The sequence below is a fragment of the Thermobia domestica genome, chromosome 1 (assembly GCF_964235325.1).
Source record: "Thermobia domestica chromosome 1, izTheDome1.hap1.1, whole genome shotgun sequence".
Lineage (NCBI taxonomy): Eukaryota > Metazoa > Arthropoda > Insecta > Zygentoma > Lepismatidae > Thermobia > Thermobia domestica.
The window spans coordinates 290,709,578-290,736,315 of NC_137454.1; the positions used below are offsets into that span (position 1 = coordinate 290,709,578).

The 26,738-nt window shown below is 35.6% G+C and overlaps 1 protein-coding gene across 1 annotated transcript in view; it reads left to right on the forward strand.

Annotated features, from left to right (window-relative positions):
- Sirt1 (Sirtuin 1) overlaps nt 1-26,738 on the forward strand; it is an 81,533-nt gene that overhangs the window by 17,597 nt on the left and 37,198 nt on the right. Inside the window, exons 3-6 of the mRNA XM_081726698.1 lie at nt 3,139-3,251; nt 10,926-11,047; nt 14,727-14,849; nt 23,844-24,037. Coding sequence (XP_081582824.1) covers nt 3,139-3,251; nt 10,926-11,047; nt 14,727-14,849; nt 23,844-24,037 — 552 coding nt within the window. The remainder of the gene's footprint in view (nt 1-3,138; nt 3,252-10,925; nt 11,048-14,726; nt 14,850-23,843; nt 24,038-26,738) is intronic.

Consider the following 26,738-nt stretch of genomic DNA (forward strand, 5'->3'; position numbering starts at 1 on the left):
TATGCCACGAAGTTCATTCGACAGGAACCGGAAAAGACTGTAATCTTACGAGCCGCATCTGGGGAATACGTTGGATGAGGAAGAACCTCCCATTGAAGCCGTTGAATGGCAGCGGTTCTCATGTATGTCACAATGGTCTATCGTCGTCCATGTGGATTACAATAGATGTAGGTGGATGTTTGGCATTCTTTCTTGATCGCATGTTTGTACTACTCACACTATCAGCAACGGTGATGGTATGATTACGAGGTAGAAGTTACACTGTTGACAATACATTCCATGTCCCAGCAGACAACATTGTCTTCTGAGGGTACAAATCTGGTTTGAAACGCTGTTTTCCTTTCTGTTTGGGCTGGTCCATTTTTCCTTTGCTTAAAATTCATGTACAGGCGCTATTTATAATCTCCAGTAACAATAACTGGAAAAATGGGTTGTTATTGGCGACAGTATTCATGATGGCAGATAAGTTTAAAAAAAAAAATACTCGCTGGTTCTTCTCTGCATTACCCATGAACCCAATTTTTAAACCTTTCCCATACTTTGAAAGTGTCGCAGTACAGTTGTATGTCCATTTTCCATCTCCAGGGCCAATATCCCAGTGCTTTGGGGATGGGATATGGATCAAGGTAGATCAAGTCGTTCATGTATTCCTCATCAAAGTGATGAACAACCAGAACATTAGGGGTGGGGGTGGCAATCGCTTAGGTTAAATTTTCACTTCAGAATCTGTCAGACTCCGTGTGGGCCTTACGGCAATAGCTTCCTTTCCATACACTGCACAGATTTGCCTGGATGCCTCTGCGGTACTTGAACTTCTGTTGAACTCGCATAAGAGAACATGTTGAAGGTGACCTTTTCAACTTGACACTTTCTACTTCAGTCCTGAAAAACAAATCTTAAAAACTTTTGAAATACAAATCAAGAATGGCCTAAAGCCGTCTTGATGGCAATTTAGTATGATATGGTGACAGCTCGACTTCTTTGAGCATCCTAATAGTTATTGGACTGACATAATAAAATTCTATTTAATATCTATCAGTGCATATTTAGAATCTTTTGATCTTGTTTCCATGCAATGTTGTGTTTATATCATAAAACAGATCTAATTTGTAATTTCTAAAAGGAAAACAAAATAAATCAGAAAGAGTAAAAAGGAAATAATCAAGAAACGCGATTATTCTAAATTTAATTTTCCATTGCATAGGAACGATTTCTTTTCGTGTCTCATGTAATTAGCTTTCAATAGTTCAACATTAGCCGGAAGCAAATATGCAGATAGAGCAGAAAAAAAAAAAAAAAAAACATACAATGAAACTGCAGACATAAGATGAAAACACATTGAAGAGAACGTTCTCATCACAAGCAATTGATTTGCTGAGATAGGAACGCCAGATCCTTCGAACAACGCCAAGGGAAGTTACAAATAGAAGCAACAACTTATAACACTAAGCTTTTTTACCTCGGAATTGCAACCACGCAACACCTCTGTGTGCGAGATACTCCGATTTGTTTTACTTTGTTACTAAAGCATATACGAATATGAATAAGAAAATACCCAAAATGAGAAAAGGACTGTCATAGACTTTTAGGGTACTTCAGAACCTTAGGAGACACCCTCGTGGTCCTCCCAAAAGAGGGAAAATTGTCGAAAACTTCGCCCACACAGAAAAGTAGGAAGAGATGGTTGCCTCGCAGTCTACGAAGCTGGAGTCCAGATTCCTAATTGGTCGCCACCCAGAGTTGATCTCCAAGCAATGTAGATGTTTAATGGACTACAGGCCTTCCCACCGCCTTCTTCGAACTAAGACAAGTGTCACTGAACAACCTTCAAGAACTGTGTATTAGTGAAGTGTTGGGAACGAACTACAACGAACTGGAATGGATGGAACTAAATCCGTAAGTAGTACTCATTTATTGGCAAATCCGAGTCAGTTGCAGTTTCTATTACATATACTCACCGTTCTGCTCTCATATCTGAATGTTTCCTTTTAGGTTGTGTTGTTTCCAATCCAACACTAACCCAAAATTTTATCGGAAATTAAATTTCAAATTAGATTCGTTTTAGAAAACAAAGGCACTCGCTTTAAAGCCTCACACACTGCCTTTGCTGTGAATGAATGTTTCCTTTATACTCGCACATTTCCTCCTCGAAAACTGTGTACCTTTCATTCACCCAAAATGCTCTCCCTAATAACATAAAAATGAAGATACGTTCTAGGTTTGCAGGTACGGAAACCTCACCTGGACAAGAACGTTCAGTGTGCTCTGCGCCCCTGAGACCAGGTAAGACTCAGTAGCATATGCACACAACGATATAGTAGCAATAATTCCAAAAGAGGGTATTTTAGAATGAATTTTCTACAAATTCCCTCTATTACGTCGCAATATTATACCCTATAAACAACTGCCGTACATCAGTTCAATACATGTTTTATTGTAATTTGAAGGATATATATAAAACGTATTTCAGCTGTAAGTGAAAGGGTGAAAACTGTCCTATTTGTGAATTGTTCATGAACAGTTCAGATAAGCACAGTTACAAGAATTGGAAATTATTATTTTCTTTGTTTTCGTTAGACTAACGTGTAACGTACAGAATATGTTTAATATGTATTAGTGTACTTTTACAATCTTTTGAGTTTGGTTTATATGCAGTGTTACCACGTTACAGCCGAAAAAAGTCGAAGAAAGGGAATTTTGGACGTTAAATCTTAATAATTTCCCTCCATTACTTCCCTTTGCTAGGTATTATAGACATCAGGATTAGGTGCTATATATCGCATAAGAGCCTATGTTATTGTGATTCCATTCAACGAATTAGTATGCCTGCTATATTTGGTTAAACTCAAAGCAGCTATTTTCCAAGATGGCGGCTTGAAACAACTTTTATTTTGGGTAACTGTAATTTGGATCAGAAAGCTCTATAGAATGCTCCTACGAACTCCATTGTATGATTTTGTTTCTAAACATCTATTTTTGAGCCTATAAGGATTGGACTATTTGCAATAGTTAATTATATTTTTGCATGTAAGTGCATAATTGTTCTGTAAACGTACTTTAAATTAATTTTTCAAGTTTTAATATACGTTTTTTTTTTTTTTTTTTTTTTTTTTTTTTTTTTTTTTTTTTTTGTTATAGTTTGGATAGTTCTAATGTTGACGACAAAGATGAAGTATCATCAACAGTTAGCAACCTTTCAGATTTAAGTGGTCTCTCGGATTTAAGCGGGCAAGACTGGAAGCCCATGGCAGGTAATAGAAGAATAGCAATAACTAGAATAAATAAATTACTGATAGAAATGGTAAGCTGACAGGATTTTTAAAAATTCACTAGCTAGTGAAACCTTTTTATATGAGTTATCTTTAGTTTCAGAAATGACTGGTCAAGTTATACAAGTGACCAACGTAATATTCTTTTGCTTACATTATCTTAGCGAAATTAACAGGTTATTCTATGTTCAGAATACTATAAGATGTAGATTATATCATTATCTTTTACACATGATTACAGCGCAAAGCTAACATATTGAAATGAAATTTTTGAGTTTTACGTCCCACGCTTATGCCGGTTAGGCTAAAGGAGGCGGTGATTTTTATGAGAAATGAATAAAATGGTGGAATGAAGAAAGTGAGAGGAAACGGGAGGGCCCCGAGGAAACTCACGTACACGGTGTTTGTCCACCACAAAGTTCACTTGGCGGGATCATGGTTTGAACCCGGGACCCCATGCACCAGAGGTTAACACTCTACCACTGAGCCACCGCGGCTCCCAAAGCTAACATAACTGGAAGTGAAAGTTCGTTAATGTCACAAGATATCACATCATTGTAAGGGAGAAATTCTTGTTTTCTACACGTATCCAATTACCTAATTGATAAGACATCAATATTTCTTCGTACAAAACAACATAAAGAGAGAATACCGGAACGAGGAGGGGTGCACACTGTGGCTAGTAGATAGCCAACCGGAGCGAAGGATTTCTAGGTTGAGTCAATCCCATGTTAATGGTGGACACCATCATGTGTTAGTGTGCTTTCTCGGGTGTATTCCTTTTCTTTCCACTTATTTTTAGCAGTTCATCATTCATTTACGTTTATCTGTCTCCTTTAGCTTACAGGGCATAACTGTGGACGTTAGCTGTTTCATTTTTATTATGAAACTACTTTTTATTTATTTATTTATTTATAACAATTTCAGAACTAAACGTTGATCATGGCAATTTAACTAACGTGCTTCAAATTTATAGATAGTACTATTAAATATGACGATCACACAAGATAGTTACATATGAGACAACCTTCTTTAATCGGTTTAGATGCTCGTACATTATCCTATAACGAATCGAAAGTAAGGCGGTACACGCATATTTACATGTTATAAAGTTCGTTATTATCACTAATATTAAATACAGTACATTCTTAAACGAGCAGGAAGCGTGTGGACAAGGGTAACTTGTATTGTCGATGTCAAAGGGCGCATAAATGGACGACTGCGTTCGAATAGAACCACGTATTCGGTCTACAGGAAGCCGACTTTCTGGAACCGCGAAATTGATATACGTACAGGGCGCCCTTCCATAATATTTATGCGTGAGTGTAAGCAGTGAACAGAAAAGAACCGATTGAATAGTGGATCGAACAAAGTGACCACATCACGGTATAATGTTCGCGTGGCAGTGATGAGGCGCGCAGCGCCATCCACAGTGTTAGTTCGACGCTGAATTAGTGTGACGACAGTAGACTTGTGTGTACAGATACATAGTTTGTTCAGTTGGAAAAATGACTATTGAGGAAAGACAAGACGTCATGGACTTAGGTGTCAATACCGTTTATTCAAAATAGATACCTCGTGAGTCAACATTTAAGCGGTTATAGAACTTAGTGATACATTAGTAGTTTTGGAATTACCTCCAAAATCGCGGTCAGAACTTTTTGGATGTCTAAAATGGCGTTGAAACTCTTTCTTTTCAACGCCAATTTCAGTTTCGGATATACCCAGCAATCACATGGAACCAAATCTGGAGAATATGGGGATCGATCTCCGCGATCCCTTTTCTGGTCACAATCTAGCGTACTATCCTGCTCTTAGGCACGAGTGCATTGTTATGTAACAGGAGACCGTGAGACTTGTTGCCAATGTTTAGGTCGAATTTTACGAATCCTAGCCAATAGACGTTGCAAAACATCCACGTAATACTCGGCGTTCACAGTGTGATCTTTTGGAGGAATTGAGCTTCGTGGGTAAGCGGTTAGTGTACGCGCCTTTGGCGTAGGAGACCCGGGTTCGATTCCCAGCGAGACCTCATGTGGTTCGGAGTCAACGTTAATCAGTCGGTCCCGTCTCATATAGCCTCGGTGCTGAAAGGGACGTTAAACTCAAAATCAACTCAACTTTGGAGGAATTCCTTGTTAATGATGTCTTTGGAAACAAAGAAAACAGTGAATAGAGCTTTGATTCGGCTCTCGATCATCACAGAATCTTGCACATCCCTTAAACACGTTCTTACAGCTCAATACTTCACTGCAATAAAAAGTTTAAATCATATAAGACGTTTCTGCTGCACTTTAAATCAGTTTGAAACAGAATTTAATGTTGGTACGTTGCCCCATTTCCAACCGACGTTCAACAGGTACTGTCAGTCAAAAGTCCGTAACATCGACTGGCTGACTGGTGGCACGCATTCTTATGTATCAACTTTCATTAACACAGAACTAGAAACTTCTCGGCTACAATGGGCGCTTCTACACTTTCGCTGGCGTGCTGAGTGGAAAATGCTCATGTTTTCAGACTAGTTTCGCTTCAATGTATTCTACAGCAATGGCTACATACGCATTAACACTGTCGTAGTAAGCGTAATTTACCGGTGTTTTTTGTTGAACGTCATAACGGCCAAACTCTAGATGTAATAATGTGTAGAGCCGTTCGGTGCAAGTCATGCTCTGGGCTAGTATGCATTGAAGGCAATTTCAATAGTAACCGTTACATCAGGAAAGACCTAGATGCGTGCTCATATCCTTCCTTCAGATAACTTCTGACACGCCATACTTCAGCAGGACATTACCCGGCCACATATATTTTGGGATGTAAAAGACATTTTCGAGGAATGGATAGATACCGCTATATTACTGCCCTGCACAATCACCTGACATAGTGGTCATCAGTACAGGGATCAGATATTGTTGATCACAGTCTTCTAGCAGAGTTTGTCGAAGTTGTGTGCCCTCGCAAATGATTTCTCAAAAACGTATTCCATTACCTGTTTTTTCATTAGCTCGATGTACAGAGTTTCTGATTACATTACTTGCATATTTCACAATATAGTGATTTATGAAAGTTAGAAGTATTGTACAATTCTGAAATTGTACCAATTTCTGCAGTTATGTAACGCATCTGTGATACAAACTTCGTTCTAATCATATGTGTCTTTCGTGATGTTACAAGTTTCATAGACAGCAACGTAAACAAGCAAACCGTTTGAGTTTAATACGATAAGCTCATTGGTTTATTGTATTATATTTTAGCGTGTAATGAAATTAGGAAGGGGGTATTTTGTAAGGCAGTATTTTTGGAGTGAAGTTTTGTTTCGAAACATGGTAACACTGTGTAGATGTCTAGTTAAAAGAAAGAAAAAAAATTATGGATGTTGTCACATGACTTCATCATCATTCATCTACATTTGCTTTGTATCTTTAGGGCATGACTGCCAAACATCAAGGCCTAACATTTTTTAAGACGACAAAATGACCGTTCTTATGGAATTCAATTATTTCTTATTGATAGTAACTTCCAGATCCGCAGTGTTTACAAAGTAATTCTCTCTAAACCGTGGTTTCTTTCAGCGTTGCCATTAATTTTGATTGGGTATTCAGCTAATCGTTAACAAAATATGTACCGTACCTATTTCTCAGTAACGCTACATTATGTCGTTTCTGATTGGTTATAATTAATCTGTACCCTCATTGTTTTTACAGTACTGCAGCCCTTTTGTGTTAAATTACGTTTAGAGACGCGGTCGTATATAACTGTATTTGATGTTAATTTGTTGAGTTTACTTCAGTGCATGGTGGTACCCATATTTTTAACCTACACACCTGATACATATATTTGCGTTTTATTTGGTATATTAACTGTGTGTTCGTGGTGTTTGTAAATGGAGGTTTATGTTTACAGGTTGATAAGTTATTCCTTCGTATGGGTGTATGTTGTTATTACCGGTAGATGAAGGTGGCCGTATACTTAAACTGCACATATATAATAACATTATTTCTACTGTTTCAATAATAATGATGTTTCAATATTTACGTGCATTTATATTTTACTAGCTTAGGAGTGCCATGGACTTAAAATTGGGTATGACAAAAGAAACTTAGGATATAGGCATACTCACTTAAATCGTACTAATATGAAGAAGAAATAATATGCCTTCAGTTTCCTTTCATTGTTTATATTAGGCGCTATAATTGTTCTCATTCATTAATATACATATTAGAATCGGATACACCCTGGTATGCCTAACGGGATATATATTTTATGGTATCGGTCAACAAAGGTTAAATTTTAATAATCTACTGTATAACCGTGTCTCCGGAGAGAAGATTTTCTCCTGTTTGTTTGTTGTTGTAACCGGAAGTACTCGGAAATGAGACTTTGTGTTTTAGGTGAACCTTGGAATCCGAAAGTTTCTAAAATGTACATATAGTTCTGCTTTTTATTATTATTAAACGGGAAATTTTAGGAAATGATAATAGGTATGCGCACTAAATATTACCAAGAAATTAGATTCGTTTATAGTGCATGTACGTATGTATTGTGTTGGGGAGAGCCGAAAATACGTAAAACGCAGAAAAAAGGAAGATATCGAAGCGGCTTGTGAATAGGGATTTGGAGCTCAGTGGTTTGGAAATTATAAAAGTGCGAATTGCACCAACCTTTGGACGAAACCTGTTTTAAATTTAAAGTTTGGCCTAACCTAAAAGTTTTGAGAAGACACGAGCTCCTGCTAAAGTGTATCTAACTTTTTTTTTTGGGGGGGGGGGGAATCTCTAACGTCGTTAATAAGTCCATGATAGGTGGTCAAGGCAATTAGCCAGGACCAGAAACTACGGGTCAATGGGACGAGGGTTTGGCCTGAAGGGAGGAAGGGAGGTCAAACTCATGAGAGGAATGGAGTTTGGATTTGGTGTGTAAGCTGTTTCAGTACCCAGTTTTTTTTTTTTTTTTTTTTTTTTTTTTTTTTTTTTTTTTAATATCCCGTCGCTGAGATTATTTCGAATTCCAAGATGGCGCCGACTGTGCTGATGCAATGATAATTTCACCAGCAATACCGTTAACTCAGTGTGAACTTAAAGCTGTGCGTATATAATATCAGATTATTTGATAAAATGGCTAGTGTCGTAATGTTCGGCTAAAAGTACGGGGCCACCATCTCAAGTATATTCCGAGTATTTCTCCACTACCATAAGCAAACAAACGAAGTTTCGTGTTGCAATGAGTTTAGGCCTTACAAAATTAATAATTCAAAATTAGTTCTAATTCAAGCATTGAAATCTGAAATTCTTAGCTCCCTTTCAGATATCCGATAATTCATGTTTCTATTGATAAAGTAACTGGCGGGGAATCTTCGAACATAAAATACTTATATAAACATAAAATGGGAAGTTCGTAGTAGAACTTAATACAGTAGCCTCATTTATGTGATGTTCGAGCATGATCGCTTGCTGCTCTGAATTACAAATGGCTGGTCCATAATAATTAAGCTTAATATTTGTTCTCGCTAGCTTTATCTTAACGGCCAGAAATAATCCCTTAAGTTTATTATTTCCTCCGTAATACAATGTTCTATATATTATCATGAAAGTGCTAACATGCAGTTTTTTTTATCGTTGTTACACTTCATATGTTCATATGTATATAGTTCATGGTACATCATCGCATAGTTAGTAGTAGTAATAGAGTTGAGTGATTTAACATGTCTGCCAGAGAAAATAATACCATGTAATTACTATAACTTGTAATGTTAAAACAAGATAAATGTATCATGGCAATTAATATATGGAATAATAATTTTCCTCCAAAAGATATAAATGTATTAGGGGAAATTAGTATGACAGCTAGTATTTATTTCATTGTTTTTGATATACCACAAAGTAGAGGATTAGAACTGCGAGGTTTCACGTGCCATATTATTGTTATTAGCTTAAGATGATTATGTGAGAACTACTCGTATGCCGCAAGTAAACAGGAATATGACCAGTCTATATGTGTGATGGAAGTATTCCGGAGGGAGTAATCATATCGATGTTACTGAGAAAATGAGGTTCCGATTTAGATAATAGAAAAAAAATTAAATATGTAGGAACATTAAAGCGAAGTAACTTCGTATTCTTGCTGTTTTTTGTTCTGTTTCATTTTACGTCGACTTCATAATTCATGTTAAATAACAGATGTATGACTAATATACTGTGTTCCGAACTTCATTTCCTTTAATACCTGAAATTAATAAAACCACACCTCCATGCAGAATTTGTATTATAATTGCAGTATATTTTCTGGTATATATATATATATATATATATATATATATATATATATATATATATATATATATATATATATATATATTAAGAATGTCGCACAAAATAGTCATAAATTTCCTTGCTGGGATAATACTTCAGTAAGAATTTGGAATCTTCACGAATATTTCTATTTAGATAAAAAAAAAGAAGGTTGATTAACTAAACTTACACTTCAACTAACTTAACTTACGCATAAAAATTAAATTATTTTACGTTAAATCGAAATCTAAACCGTTACAAATCTGATAAATTTCTTTAATGCTAAACACGGATAACTATAGCCAAAATTACAAAAATCACGTTTAAAGAACTCTGCAGTGATTTCACAAGATGATTATATACCTCACGTTGTAAGTACGTTGTAGAATCGTATTTTACAACTTTATTGATATTCGTTTTAGCGTTTGTTATAATCTAATCAACTGCATCGCAAACGATGAAAAGGAAATAGTATTAGTTGTTCTGAGTGAAGTAAATAGGACAACCTGTGTCAGAAAGTGGCCAAGCGAGGTGTTTCCAATTGGTCATGTGGGAAAGAGTAATATCAACGAAGTAGGCAGCTGCTCTGGATCGAGGTTGAATTCATGTGGTTCAAATTATACGTTAAGCTGTAGGTCCACGTCTCATACCGTCGCTGCTGGAAAAGGACGCTATAATCAAAATCAAATCAATCGAAAAGCACTTAAATTGATTCTACCAGAAGTGATAGGCATGAAGTTACTTCTGGCGTAAATTAGACTCGAAATAGTATATCAAAGATGTCATATCTTTTTAGTAGAACTTCAGTGGATGATTTGATCAGAAGTTACAACGTTGACTTGCTTGTGCTCACATTCTATATTTCCACAACAGTATATCAGTAACATTAAAGGAACATTACATGTTGAAATAAGAGGATGAACAGAAGCCTAAATTTGAGTGCTGTTAAAATATTTTGAGTATGGTATTATTTGACTTTTAACAATACTATTAATTATAGATTTTGTTATTTAACTTGAACATTGTGCGTCAAATAGTACCTAAAATCAAACTTGTTTGTTTTTATATTACAAGCTAGGCAAGTGCATTTTAAACGGAACATCAGTTTTAAGTATGTTACAGCTAATATTTTTGTGTGTGGCTGTTGCATAGCATTTTTAAGTTAATCATCCTCAATTAAATAAAAAATGAGAAGTATTGTACAGTTTTGAGTTGCATTATTTATATTAATTACGAAGGTAGTACATTGCAGATATTATGAAATATAATCTTCAATAATAACCATATACATACGCATATATATATATATATATAAAGAAAATTATATATTTGTGTATTGAGAGGTTCAGTTAAATTTGTAACTTTCTTTCAGGGTCGATGAGTTGGGTCCAGAAACAGATGGTAATGGGTGCCAATCCCAGGGATGTATTACTTCATCTAGTTCCGGAGGGTACGCAAATACCAGAACAATTGGATGATGTTACTCTTTGGAAGGTATATCCCGTTATAATTTCATGTTATTTTAATAGAGTTTGTTAGATTCCTATGACTGCACTGTTCACCGGTTTTGTTGATTTCAGTCATAGAATATGAATTTGGAAACCATGAAGTTGTTTCTTATTGCAGAAACATTTTACGAGAAAGTAATATAGTGGCTTTGTTGTAGAATCTCTGTTTGCTTTAACACATTCGAGTCGGAGGCCCTCTTTGCATGGTTTCTCCCTCAGGACGGCAGTTTTACCATGTTTTTGGAATTTTGTAAAAAAATCTGCTACAAAGAATGCAATTACAAAATCTTTTATTTTTGAGCATATACACTCAGGACTATTTAATAAACAAATCTCAAGTCATTTGTTCATTTCTATGTATTTTTATTTATTTGTTATAAATGACTCTTTTTGCAATTATAAAAAAAAGTCCGACGAGCAATACAATTGAATACTGAGGTACATATAATAACTTTTACAAGCAGTTACATCATTCACAATTAAACACAAAAACCTAACAGCGATTGCATATCATGAAATTGCGAAATATTGGTTTACACTAAGAATTTAGTGCAAGGCTGATTTGTGCTGCAAATGAATCAAACCGATACACCCAAGGTATAGAAGTTATGTATGTTGATGATGTCGAATCTCTATATACCCTATTGTATGTTGATAAGGGCCACTCTGTATATAACATTCACAATGTTTTCCTTATAATAAACAAGTAATGCGCCTTGCACTAAAATATTACATTCATTGCATTTACAAATACAAGGATAATTATTTATTTGCAGTATACTTATTTTTATTCTATTAGTAATCAATCAAAACTGATGCAACCTATATAAATCTGAAGGTTGAAAAGATTTCATGTACAAGGCATTTATTTTCAAAGTTTTAGTAATTAGCCTTGCACTTGATTGCTACACGCATTACATGCACAAAATTGGCTGCTTATAAACTGATGTCATTTTATTTTTCATATCGCGTTCTCTGATGGCATTTGTTGAAACAATCTCGCATACATAGAGCTACACAACATTTAGCACACTCCCAGCTTCTTTTCGTACCCTTTTACCTGTGGACACTTCGCCTTTATCTGCACGGACTTTACATTCGCGGTAAATATTTCTCCCCAAAGCTCCCCAAAATATTTTTCGAGATACGCCACTATCTATCTAGAAAAAATGCTATAAACAGCCAGATGCACGAAACTCTAATATCAATGCCTGTAAACTCGAAACTTTGGTAATATCCACGTGCTATGTCAAAATATCCGCGACTTCTATAAAATAACATTCCTAATTCACCCCCCCAAATATTTTTCTAAGTACGCCACTGTCTATCCGTGTGGATAGTTCCTCATTTGAACACACCATCGCTGTATATTGTGGAATATTACAAAGATAGATTTTTGTCCCCATGCCAAAACTTTATTGTTCCAATTATTGCCGAGTAAATAAAAAAAGAACTTACCTCGCATATTATCATCGTCCACGTAATCCGGGTCATTGTCCGAGTCATCGATTTCAGATTCAGAATCCAAATCCATCTGATATAGTATATTTCGTATCTCTTCTTCGCCCAAATTGTCCATTATGAATGAAAAGAAGCTACTAAACAGCAAGAGCAATCATTCAGAGCTGCTTCGGTTGAAGCACAATTGACAAATTTGCGCGGAAACAGTCTCTAAAGGTCAACGACCCTCCCTCATTCTGGACTGGTCGCATTTCCATCCCGATTTTGTTTACAAGTACTAGAGGCATCACAAAATATAACTGAGAAGTCGAAAGCCAGCTACGGACATGCGTTTGCCATTCAAAGTAACGAAACCTTAGGCCCGCCGGGTAGGCGGGCTCCGTCCACTGAAGAAAATAAAATAGCCCGCCTATGTGGCGGGCTCCGTCTCGAATGTGTTAAGAACCACGTGATTCTTTTCGGGCTTTGTTTAATTTATTTGGTGTAACGTACCATAAAAATTGATTTCCATTCATTATTCACATACGAGATTACTTATAGAAATGTTCGTGTTGTATGACAATATTTTTACTATTTTCTGGTAAGTAAATATGTTCTCAATGGCTGCTTTGAATTTTTTTTTCTCTATATGCAGAATGGGATCGTTGTCGTGAAACGCACTTATAACTAATAGATGAAAAAAATACATTCGGTGTAGATGCCAGCAAGAGGACGTAGTTTGACATACCCTGCAATATCACTGCATTAACGGTGTTACCAACACAACATAAAGTTGTATTTTTTCAAATAGCACTACGTCAGGGTATTCCTTCATGGTTTCCGAATTACGTGATAAGCGAATACGAACAATATCGCACTTATTAATTATTGTTACAAACCAAGGACGCTACATCTTAAACTTTTTATAATCAAAATGTGAAGGCCACTACAACAGCAGTAACTCAAGTTAGACGCATATGACAGTGTACATCAAAAGTACGTTAGTGCTGAATACTCCGACTGTAATATGAGTTATTTCTAACAAATAGAAACGAAATTACAAGGGATTGAAAATTTCACGTTTTTCAAAAGCATTTCTGTTGAAAAACTGCTGGGACAAATTCTATATCCAATCACATGGATGATTTTCAGTAGACATAGAGATTACAATGCAGTTTACAGCAATTTGATGTCTCAACCTTTCCGAAGGTGTGACGAACATCGGTAAACTTTGTAATGCTGCTTAAAATTACGTAATTGCGGGAATTTGTACAACTACGAAATATTTGCTGTGATATCATAGAAGTAGCAAAAGTTCCTACAAATGTATCATTTTAAGTACTATAGCAATCTCTACCTATGTTTCTCATTTCGGTAACAGTTTGAGATAACAAATTACCGTAGACGGAGTTATCACCTTTGAAAACCATCTATAAGACGATGTGATACTTAAGTACGTTTTTGAAATAAAACCTTTTGAAAACAGTGAAATTTCCGATTTCTTGTAACCCCCTTCCTTTTTTCTTTTCATTTATTTCAAATCCCTCATATCATGATCATAGTATTTGACACTGAGCCACTGTGGGTATGCATTGCCCCATCTGTCTTATTTGCATGTTGTAGTGACCGCCAAAATTTGATTGTGAAAAGATGTTTATGATTATGTAGTGTCCGTAGTTCGTAATGGTTGCGATTTTGTTGTTTTCATCCAACATGTAGTGTTGAAATGTGTAATAGTTTGACGTAATACCATTTAAAAAAATACAACTTTGTGTTGCATTGGCAACACTGTTAATCTGATGATAATTGCAGAAATTTCCATTGTTGAAAACTTCAGTTTTACATTATATATATATATATATATAGCAAAGGAATCCATCCCAAAGTTGGGATAGAAATGCATGTCTTATTAGAAAATAGTGTAAATATAATCACATACACTAACAAAATTACAATGAACCAATAAGAACGAACAATTTTTTTCACTCGATATTATACTGAATTTAATCATAAGCTGTGTGATGTTTTTCTTAATGATACAGAAAGCTGATGAAAACAAAGAACTTCATAAGTTTTCGTAGCATGAATCCAATGTTGGAAACCATTTTGATTGTAGATAGTGGTTTTCTTCGTTTCATAATGGAAACATGAACTACGGTTATCATCTTTGTTAAAAAATGAAAAGTGCAACGTGAATCTAACTTTTTTTATTATTATTATTTCAGATTATTGTTAATGTCCTCAGTGAACCACCTCGTCGAGAGAAGTTGAGACATATAAATACTTTAGATGACGTTGTACGCTTGTTAAAAGGTTCAAGTAAAATCATAGTACTAACTGGTGCTGGGGTAAGTTCGAATTTTATGTATTCCATGCCGAGTCTATATTTATTTTTTAATTGCACTATTAACAAAAATTTTTGAAACTAGTAGGTTTATTACTTTTGGTCAACATGGTTATGATCATCTTGTCAGACAAGATTCATGTTTACATGTTTCAAGAGATTTGATGTTTTTGGTTAGTAAGCTAAAAATGGGTAAAAAAAAAAAGAATAATACATTAATGGATATGAATTACGTAATGTTATCGAAGGTGAATTCCAAAACAGTTTTGACTTCTTGGGGAAAAGCAGTAAACTTATCTGTGCATAAGATAATCCAGACAACAATATTAATGAATTACCAACATAGATATTTTATTATCAACTTAGTTAGTTTCATCAATGAACTTACTACACACGAAATTGAGAAATACATGAATTTCAAATTTATTAAAAAGTTTCTTTTTTCCTTCTCGTCGAATATTCGTAAGTTCATTTAGTAATTTATATTATGTATACGATCTATCCAGAGAGTAAATGAGGCTGATTACATAAAATTCTTTTATTTTAAGACAGGATTACATACACTTAAAATACCTTGATATAATAATCTTGAGCATCAGTACATCGTTAGCAACAGTTCTGCCACGCGTTATAACTCACTGAGACGTCTTGAACAAGGATCTCTTAAGCACGCGTTTCAACAATTTGCACACATTTAGCAGGCCCAGAGTGATTTCCTTTGAAGCCGGATTTGAACCGGAAAAAAATTACTGAACTGTACTGTAGGGAAGTTAGAGCAGCATTGCTCTGGTTTATTTCGTCTGAAACTCTTAATAATATTGTCGTGGTGAAAAACCCAGGTGATCTCCGAGTGAACGGACTCTTGACTCCATTATGGTAGTATGAACTCCTTTAGAGTGAAAAAAAGAATCCATTAAGAGTCGTCATCATTTCGTTTTAGTAAGGCCAATATTTTTCCCCATAGGGTTTTGTCTTTCTGCTGCGAAAAGAACGAACGAGAAGATTAAGCATACAGTGAAAGTCGGAGGAAAAGTGAATAAACTTTCTACATTAGAACGATTTCAGCGTTTAAAATTTACAGGACCTCCCTGCTGGTGTAGTGGTTAGCGCGTATGCATGATCCCAGGTTCGAATCTCTGTGGGCACAATAAGTGAATTTCATTAATCATCCGACTCCTTTAGATAAACTTAACGACATAATCTGGTGACATTAAACCAAAAAGTGTCATTTCAGGTGTTTTTTAACATCTACAGACCAACATTATATAAAGCAAAGTAAAATTGATATCGAACAATAGCATTATTGAAACAGAACCCCTAAAATGAAATTTGGACAAGGCTTGGAATACTTATATCTTTATCGAAAATCCTGTGCACGTATTATGTAGATAGCTACAGGATCTTAACCCTGCAAGAGAAGAAGAAAAAACAATATTGCACAGATGTGCGGCGTAGGATATAGTGTAGAAGATATACATACATACATATATATATAGATAGATAGATAGATAGATAGATAGATAGATAGATAGATAGGATGGATCATTGATCTTGAAACGCCCTTATAACTTTTGAAATTTTGCACTAGCCAAGTATCGGCAAGGCGACATTGTTTGAAATACTCTGGCAGACTAACAGTGATACCATCTTAACATAAAGTTATTTTTTCAAGTGGCACTACGTCAGGTTATTACAAATTTCAAATCTACAGAAACAATAAAACCACACTTATTTAGTGTTGCAAACTAAGGACAATAAGGTATCACAAACTTCGAGAAACAACCTACATAAGTACTCGGCTTTGTATTATTTGTCAGAGTTTCATTTCATATTACTTAGTAGGGGAGCTTAAGGCAAAAAAATGGCCAAACCCTGCACTTTGTGTTAAAAAGGTGCCACTCGGATATGTTGTTCCCCTGATCCAACTAAGCAGGAATCAAAGTGGCCCCACTCCGACAGGTGGCCAGAATCCAATACGGCGGCTATCAAAGATGGCCGCCTCTGCGAATTCATAGTGTTGGTTTTAGAGGCCTATATCTCTTTAACTAATAGTCCAATCTTCACGATTCAAAAACTAAACGACGTAGAAGATAACAGGGTCTAATAAATTAGCAAACGTTTTTACCTAACACTGAAATTAACACCTACAGAAATTATTTAATTTGGAACTTTACATTTCTTATGATGGAGTTTATTCATATTTTTTAAAATAACGAGTAAACGGCTGGGATTATCGAAAACGATGCCGTATAACTTTTTAACGAGTGTTAAATTATCTTTCGTTTGGTGCATAGTTCATTCAGATTGGTTAATAAACAACAAAGTTATGACAATTTAAAGATTTACATTGAGTCGATTGATTTTCCCAAATTTCAAACGAGGGTTCATTTACCGTAATAAAACATCAGTGGTGGATGCTGCATTGTACGAAACGAATCATTCTCTTGTTATGTGTTCTTCATAAGTCCCATTTTCACGAGAGCACAAGACAGCCTGACCAAGCCCGGTTATATGAATCCAATATGGCGGCCATTAATTATCATCCATAGATAAGCCTTTTTCGAAATATTGATTGAAGTATCTAGATTTATAAACAAGTACGACAAAGTAATAACAAACATTTTTCTCTCCCCCATCCTTCTGCCGCACAGAGTAAGTATGGGAAGGATTGGACTCCAAATCATGTTTCGAAATACATCAAAAGAATCAGATAGAACTGAGGGTTTAAAAAAATTTGGAGTAATAACAACTGCACTATTGTCGAAGTATTTTTATTGAAAGTAACAATGACGTAAATCCCGTGTAATGTTTCGGCGAGAATAGTTCGGAATCACACAAAAAGGCAAATTTGAGGCGCCTACGCAATTCTTGTGTTACCAAAAAGTCGTCGATTCAAAATGAGCGATCTTCTTAAATTGTACAAAACACGGTTAATGACGATTATGAAGAAGCCTGAATCAGAAGAAATAGAAGTTCATAGTACAAGATTTCGTGAAAGGATTCTTCGTCACAGCCCAGAGCTAACAGCTCATCTGTCTGGCAGAGAATATGTTTTACCCTCAGAAGGATCTGACTTAATAAGTGAGCTGGAGAAAGACATTGATGAAGATGCTATGGTACTAAGTCGTGTTGTTAAGATGCTTCGAAAGGATACGGCAAACCACAAGAGTCATTTTGCAGGAAAATTTGAGAATCACTGTCAGGAAGATTCTGTTCCTCCTTCACTAATAGCTGCTGTTAATATGTTACTTTATGGTTCATCTGTCACCCCTGATAGCAACGCAAGTCAAGCAACTTCAACTATTAGTCAAATAACTTCCATCAAAAAGCAGGCGATATTGAAACAGAAGCAGCAAGGCATAAACGCAATCGCGAGCCACCTCTTCCTCTCTATGTTGGGCTGAGCGTGTATGCTAAAACTCGTAAAAAAAAAAAAAAAAACTCTCATAAATGAATTGCATTCACTAGGCAGTTCGTCTACATGTGTACAGGAAATATCTTCAAGTCTTTCTCAGTGCTTGATAAATCAAAGTGACGAAATGGGTGTGTCCTTCCACTCTTCGTCGAGGTATTTTAACCGTTGCAGTATTACATAATATTGACCACAATCCTTCTAGCACAACAACAAAAGGATTCTTTTCATGGTACGAGCATTTCTATTTTCCAGCATCCTTCTAAGGTTAACCCTGGCATTCGATGTGACCATGTCTCACTGGATAAGTGAATATAAAAATGAGAACTGCTCTTGCTCTCCCCGATAATTATGCTCTAGTACCTCCTGCTTATATCACTAATAAGAAACCAGTTTTACCTCAACAGAACCCGCAGTTTGTAGAGAAAGTTCTTCCACGAAGTGAATTTTTTGCAGAAAAAGAAACTAGGAGTGTTGGCTTGAAGCATGCTTAAAAAATGACACTACTTGCATTTGGTCTGTACACCATGCCTCGAAAACTGAAAACTCTGCAAATGCCAAGTATATACTACCTGCTTCCGTTGTTTAAGGAAGACTCTTGAGTCTGTTGCTATGATACGGCACGAAATGAATGTTGTGCGAGAACTTACAGACAAACTCAACAAAGGACAAGTTCCGGTTCTTGTAATGGATCAACCACTATTTGCCTTGGGGAAACGAATTCAATGGAATTGGCCAGAGTTATATGGCGAAGATCATCAAATTCTGATGCTGGGAGGGTTACACATCGAACAAGCCTTCCTGCGTCTTATAGGCAATTGGTTAGATGGAAGTGGTTGGGTAGAAATTTTATGCAAGTCAGATATAGCAACACCAGGAACCGCTGACAGTTTATTGAAAGTAACTCACATTACAAAAGCTCGTTTTGCTCATTAGATTATTCTGACAGTTTTACATCATTTGCTGCGTGATACATATCAGAATTCTTCATCAGAGCAATCTTTCAATGACTGGTGCACTGAAAAGGAATCTTCGTGTCCAACGTTTAAGTTTTGGATAATATATTACCGTCTCGTGATTCTACTCTTAATTTACATCAGAGCCACGTCATGGAAATTTTAAGCTCTACGTTGAAACACTAAAACTAATGGCAGAATCGCTTTTCGCAATGGACCACTACAACTATGCTCGTGGGCTTCCCGTTTGCATTTTAGATTTGAAGAAATTGGAAGAAACACACCCTGAGATTATGAATGCTTTCGAAATGGATTAATTTGTGATAAGAAAGACATCAAGACCTTTCTCTGCAATAGCTATAGATCAGGCTCACGAACAGAATAACAAAATTATAAAAGGGGATGGCGGGGCGATTGGTCTCTTACACGACGACAATGCTCTTGTCAAATGGATGACAGCGAAACCAGAAATTAGTAGACTAATTAATGAATTCAAAATGTCATATAATGAATATGATCCTGATAATAAGTACCATGAAGATTACTCGTCGATGCAAGAAAGATTTAAATCGTCTGTTGAAAAGATGAAAGAAGTTTTCGTCGAATTGGGGAATCCGTTTGAAGAAAATAGTGGACTTGTTAATGTTGCTTTCAGAATCATCTATAGCAGTGATATAATTGAATCCCTATATTCAGCAGAAGAAAAAGGGTCTAATAGTACAAGGAATTTGTGCAAGAAAGATTAGTAGAATGTACCAAGCCATTCTTTTCACCCATGAAAAAAAAATCTCTAGTGCTTCATTCTTCCCTCCAAAAGAATAAAACAAACAGAAATGAAATAAAATTACTTAAGATGGACAATGAACTATTCTTTCGCTTACTACGCGTCAGTCAAACACAACAACTTGACTTGGATGAATTCTTTCAGCACGAGAATCAACCAATTCCACCGTCTCTCTGCCAGAATTCACAATCCTCAAAAAAGTCCGACTTATATATGCTTCTAGAGGCAGCAGTTTTGATTCACATTTTGCAACCAGCATCAGTAGAAACATTTTGTGATTATTTCCAGTGTAATTTCTTCAAATATGTTCAAAGAGAAGCAGACACATTCCATGCAAAGCGAGTGGATCTGATATGGGATAGATACTCTTCAAAGAGCATAAAATCTTCCACAAGAGAAAGCAGGAGCGTAGGAATAAGGAAAAAGTAACACCAACTACACCAACCAATTCCTAGGAAGTAGAACGATTTCCTTCGTAATAACGAAAATAAAGAAGAACTACTCCTTTTTCTTGGAAAGTCTATGTGTGAAAAGGAAGTAAGTAACTTTGAGGTAGCAACGAGCAATGGATATCACATAGAAACTTCAAGAAATCTTCCAACATTTTCAAACAAATCATCAGGAAATCATTTAGAAGAAGCTGATAGTAGGATCATGTTATTGCTTTGATGAAACATTAAATGGGCACAAGAAGATAGTTATCCGCACAGTAGACACAGATGTTGTAATACTTGCTGTATCGTTTTTCTACGACTTTCAGCGACATGGTTTAGAAGAATTATGGATATATTTTGGCACCAAGAAACATAATCGATTTCTCCCAGTTCATCATATTTCAAAAGCATTAGGAAAGAAAAATCAACTGCATTACGAGGCCTCCACGCGTTTACAGGATGTGATATAGTGTCATACTTTCTCGGACATGGAAAAATATCAGCATGGAAAACATGCTTTTGTATCCAGAGGTGACCCAGCTTTCCTAACAATTTCACACCCTGTAATCAAGATAGGCGAAGATTGTTTTAATTCACTGCAACGATATGTTGTCCTATTATATTCAAAAACAAATGAAAAATATAAAGTTAATAAAGCCCGGCGAGAAATCTTTTTGGAAAAGGGCAGACCTCTTACTGCGCTTCCTCCAACTTGTGATGCCTTGCTTAAGCGTGCAGTATACCAAGGTGGACAAATCTGGGGCCAGGCAATAAAGAAGACAGCACATATTCCATCACCAGTAAACTCGGAATGGACTGACAACGGAAGTGAACTGTCTCCAACATAGACTTCCATTCCAGTTATATACGAAGCATGTAGGAAACTCTTTTTGAAATGTGCCTGCAAGACATATACCACAAGATGTCGTTGTAGAAGTGCTTTTTGTTCTGTGTGTAGGGGAACATGTGGAAAGGTGATGGAAACTGAAAACGAAGATCTATACCAATAAAACTTATTATTTTTGAAAATTCAGTTGATCCACAGTAAATTTACACCACGTTGGAAACGTACCAATAAATATATAAACTTAAATCTATGATTCTTTATAGAACAGCTTGTACACAAAGTAGTATTAACTCTTCGTCGAAATCATAAAACTGTTTGTACACATAGAAAATCCAAAATATATATTGTGACTTTCAAATTATAGAACCAAGTGTTTGTGTTGTGTTTCTGTTCTTACAATACGAAAGAAATTATTTACTTTCTAATTTATAACAATATATTGCTTTATGTAATTTCCTTATAATATTGTAAAGAATATAAAGCCAATGTCTATGGTTTAAAGACATGAATTCTCTTCTTAGTCTTCCTGTGCGGTTCTCTTTCAATTCAGATGAAACCAGTGGGGAGGGCGATTGCTCCCCCAAAAGAGGAAAGTATTTTTAAATAAATATATCCCAGAGTTTGGAGCTCTTAAAAGTAGCTCTAAGTAGCAGTATTACAACTCCCCCCAGAAGTCCGTCCTGGATGCGCCACTGGATGAAACTTTTCTATCGTGACGCTACGCACGTAATTTCTTCAAATATTCTTAAACTTGATTCATGTGTAAAGTTGAATAGTAATATAATAGGTGATTGTCTGTATTCGTTTACAAATCATACTCGAGTCAATATTTCGAAAGAAACTAATTTATATGAATCATAATTAACGGCCGCCATATTGGATACATAACCGGGCTTGGTCAGGCTGTCTTGTGCTCTCGTGAAAACGGGACTTATGAAGAACACATAACAAGAGAATGATTCTTTTCGTACAATGCAGCATCTACCACTGATGTTTTATTACGGTAAATGAACTCTCGTTTGAAATTTGGGAAAATCAATCGACTCAACGTGAATCTTTAAATTGTCACAACTTCGTTGTTTATTAACCAATCTGAATGAACTGTACACCAAACGAAAGATAATTTAACACTCTTTAAAAAGTTATACGACATCTTTTTCGATAATCCCAGCCATTTACTCGTTATTTTAAAAAATATGAATAAACTCCATCATAAGAAATGTAAAGTTCCAAATTAAATAATTTCTGTAGGTGTTAATTTCAGTGTTAGGTAAAAACGTTTGCTAATTTATTAGACCCTGTTACCTTCTACGTCGTTTAGTTTTTGAATCGTGGAGATTGGACTATTAGTTAAAGAGATATTGGCCTCTAAAACCAACACTATGAATTCGCAGAGGCGGCCATCTTTGATAGCCGCCATATTGGATTCTGGCCACCTGTCGGAGTGGGGCCACTTCGATTCCTGCTTAGTTGGATCAGGGGAACAACATATCTGAGTGGCACCTTTTTAACACAAAGTGCAGGATACTTTCCGTAAGCTCCCCTACTATACTGTATTATACACAGTTTTATCATAGTGTATTATGCATTGTATTAGTACATCATAGTTTCATTTCGTATTATTTACCACCACCCCTCCCCCCCCCCCAGAAAAAATGCGTTTGAAACCTGTTAACTTTTTCTTCTATTTTATTGGATTTCCAGAGGTGTCCCTTTCCGTCACATTCTATGTCACGCTTATAGTGTAAGGTGTTGCCGAAACTAATAAGTTGTCAACACTGAAACCGCACTATTTTGGAAGAGTAGTACTGTTATCGATAAGATTATGACAAAGAGTGCTAAGGAAACTTCAGAGAAATTACAACTAAAATCCCGTATCTGCAGATATTTTACTGCTCCGAATTCCATTCCGTCATAAAGACTTAAATTTATCTATAGACAGTAGTGTGTGTCTCATTGCACATATTCTAGTGTAGAATACCAAGTGCACTTTCTTCTTATATTTCAAAAGTAATCAGTGATCTGCGAAGCTAATTGTTGATAGTGTAAAGCAAAAGACGCCGTGCAAATATGTTCATGTATCGTATTCCGTCACTTGGAATGGTCCTTATATATAGGCGGATTAAAAGAAGTATCCTTTACGCGTTTGATCTTTGGTTCGATCCCAGATCATGTAAGTTTGTGGTAGATAACATTGTATCCGTGGTTTCTCTGTTCTTTCGTTTCCTTCTTCATTCTCATTCCACTAATTGTTTCGTAATTATTCACTGTTTTAACCACCCGTTTGTTTTAGCTTAAAGAACAACCGTGTGACATGAAATTGAAATTTCATTTCATTTTATGCTTGTGCTAATATGTGTATCCATCCTTTTAATTTGTATTCGAAGTTAGAATGCAAAAGATTTGAAACATCGTAAGATAGAATTTACATATTTGAATGGTGAGTCTGATATTTCTCAGTTGAATAATTATTGGTAGAACTATTGGATTAGAGCACTGGGTAATTCTTATTTATTATTATTATTATTATTATTATTATTATTATTATTTTCTGTGTTTCTACAGGTGTCAGTTTCATGTGGAATCCCTGACTTCAGAAGTCGCGATGGTATATACTCAAGGTTGGCTGTTGATTTTCCCGATTTGCCTGATCCTCAAGCCATGTTTGATATTAATTACTTCAGGCAAGATCCGAGGCCGTTTTTTAAATTCGCTCGTGATATCTATCCAGGTCAATTTAAACCTTCACCATGTCATAGGTATGTTATTGTATGCTAACTCTTTCAAATGCTTAATTGAATATGTAGTAATAATTATCGATTCTATATTACTTAAGTAAACTCTTAAACAACATGAAACCAGTGGAGGCTTTTCACGTTAACTATCCTCGAAGAGTGTGAGAAAATAGCGGGAATAACCGATTTGCTATATATCAAACATAGGTGCCTCTTCAATTTATATGCTTGGAGTTGGGTATAGAACTTGCGGTCTGAAGATGAATTGGGTCCAGAAAGAAATTTAGTAGCGTAGTGGTTAGTCATCAGCACGTTAGCCCGAGTTCGATTCCCAGCTTAGATCCGCAACTTTTTATTCGTTGAATCTTTTATCATTATTCACTTCCATTTATCATCAAGGAATTAATAATAGAACGTTAAAGATTAGACACATGACGTCATCAATGTCAGAATAGATAGTTTCCAACTTCTTCTTGATGTTTGAGAACAGTCCTGACGAAAAGAGGACGCCTGTTTTCAGTTTCGCACGATACTTCAGGGAATATAATCATGCAGTGTTCATATTAAGTGTACATAATTATCCCCAGTTACTGTTTGCTCCTTTGTAAGATAATCTTCCACTACCACACTCCGAATCCCAAAATACAATAAAATACAATATCTATCATGTTTCCTGCTGAGGGCACTGACTTTGTCTTCTATAGATTTGAAAATAAGTTATAGACCCACGTCTCATTTACTGTTAACGAATCACTCTGAAAGTAATCTGGATTTGCCCGGAAAAGCTCAAGATTGCCCGTTGAAATTTTGCACCTGGTCAGCTTTAGTAACCTGGTCAATTTAGTAACTAATTGAGCACAAGTTTGGATGCTTATTTGGGTGAAACTTTGTCATTCGCAAATTTTGGCTGATAATTCTGTCAACGTTTGCAGTGGACAGGTCTACTATCTGAGTAAATTGTCTATCAGTCGACTATCATATATGTGACACTTTCGTGGACTTTGTATGAATTCCTGGGTTAGTGTTTCAGCGGGCCTTTCTGGTCGAGAGTCTTTTTCCGTGCTTGTTTCTTCCTTCTAAATTTCTTCACTATGGTTTAAGAAAGACTGTATTGCCTAATATAATAACCATGTTGACGTGGATATCCTACGGCGAAAAATCCTTTTTATGAAGATATCCAGAAACAGCACTTTCCTTCATTTTCTCCGTTTAGTCAGAAGTTGTCACGCTGCCTGAAGAAACCCAGAAAAAGCACTTGTTAATATAGAATTTAGTATGATATCCTATGAGGGCTCAATAAATATGTTCTAAAAGTTGTACATGTGTAATTATTATATTTTTTAGGTTTTAGAGACGTTTTGTAACAACCCCATAGAACTACGAATTGTCCTAAATTCACAGTGTCACACATACAAACAAATAAGCAAACAAAAACAAAAGAAAGGAAGGTTTGGAATGGAAATCTGTAACAGATCAGATATTAGATCATTAGTCTCAAGATTCTCTGACTTGAGTTTGAATCCAGCTCTGAGTATGTGTCTAGTGTTGTTGTTTTACTATTCATCATTTTCATATGTTGTTATCTTTTTGAGGCTGAATGGCAAAAACGTGAGACATGGAATCTAAAAACACAAATAAATAAATAAAAATGTATGTAATTGGTAGAGAGACGATTTTTTGGTGACACGCGAAAACGCGAAATGTATCAGTTTTTGCGAAAACTTTGTGTACCTAAAATATATACTTTTTCACCATGTGTTAGGCCATATAACGCTCGTGATTAAACGCGAAATTCTGTCGAATTAGCGAAATTTGCAACAAGTCCCGATATTCCACGAAATGTACTCAAAAGTGACAATTTTTCAACGCAATGTGATGAAAATTTTCATTTTTGAGAAAACAGACAACCATGAATTTTTGAAATTTACATGCGAGCTCCAAACGGTATCTACGGGTGAAGTGGATAGTGTAGAAAGAGCGTTGCGCGGTATGTTAAATCAGCATTCAGAAATCGCTAGGAAGTGTCTCCAACTAATGTACACTCCTGTCCAAAATTATTGTCGCATGTCTATAAATATGTTGTTGTAGGAATATAATTTGATAACGAATTTGCCCCGTATTTCTTACATTTTTAGTATGTGTATAATCTGCAAAGAAATGTACGTGGCAAATTTTATGTCAAAAGAGCAGTAAATAAGAACAATAAAACGAAAATAAAACTTTCTTGTCTATTTGCAACATTTTGTTTCACTTAAACTAATTTTCGTATTTATAATTCTTTCCCTATGAAATTTACCACAAATATTCATTTCCCGATTATACACATAGTATCAGTATTAAAAGTATCCTACAAAAGCATTATCAAATTGTCTTACAAGAAGACAGTTATAGTTATGTGACAATCATTTTGAACATGAGTGTACATATCAGTTTCGAATGTTGATGTGGAGTTGTGTCTTCTTATAATGACATACTTACCGACTAAAGAACAAATTTAACACCAGAAAACATTGAAACAATGCTTAAGTGTTATTTGCATAAGTAAACTGTGAACACTAAAGTTATTTTTTTCTATTTATGTTCTCTCTCTGTGTGCTTTTTTCTTTAAATGATACTTTTATTCAGTTGAGGATGCTTAGTGTTATTTTTTAAAAACTCAAATAGTGTTTGATATAGGCATGCATAAGCTCATATCATGGTGATTGATGAGTGGAAATTAAGGTGC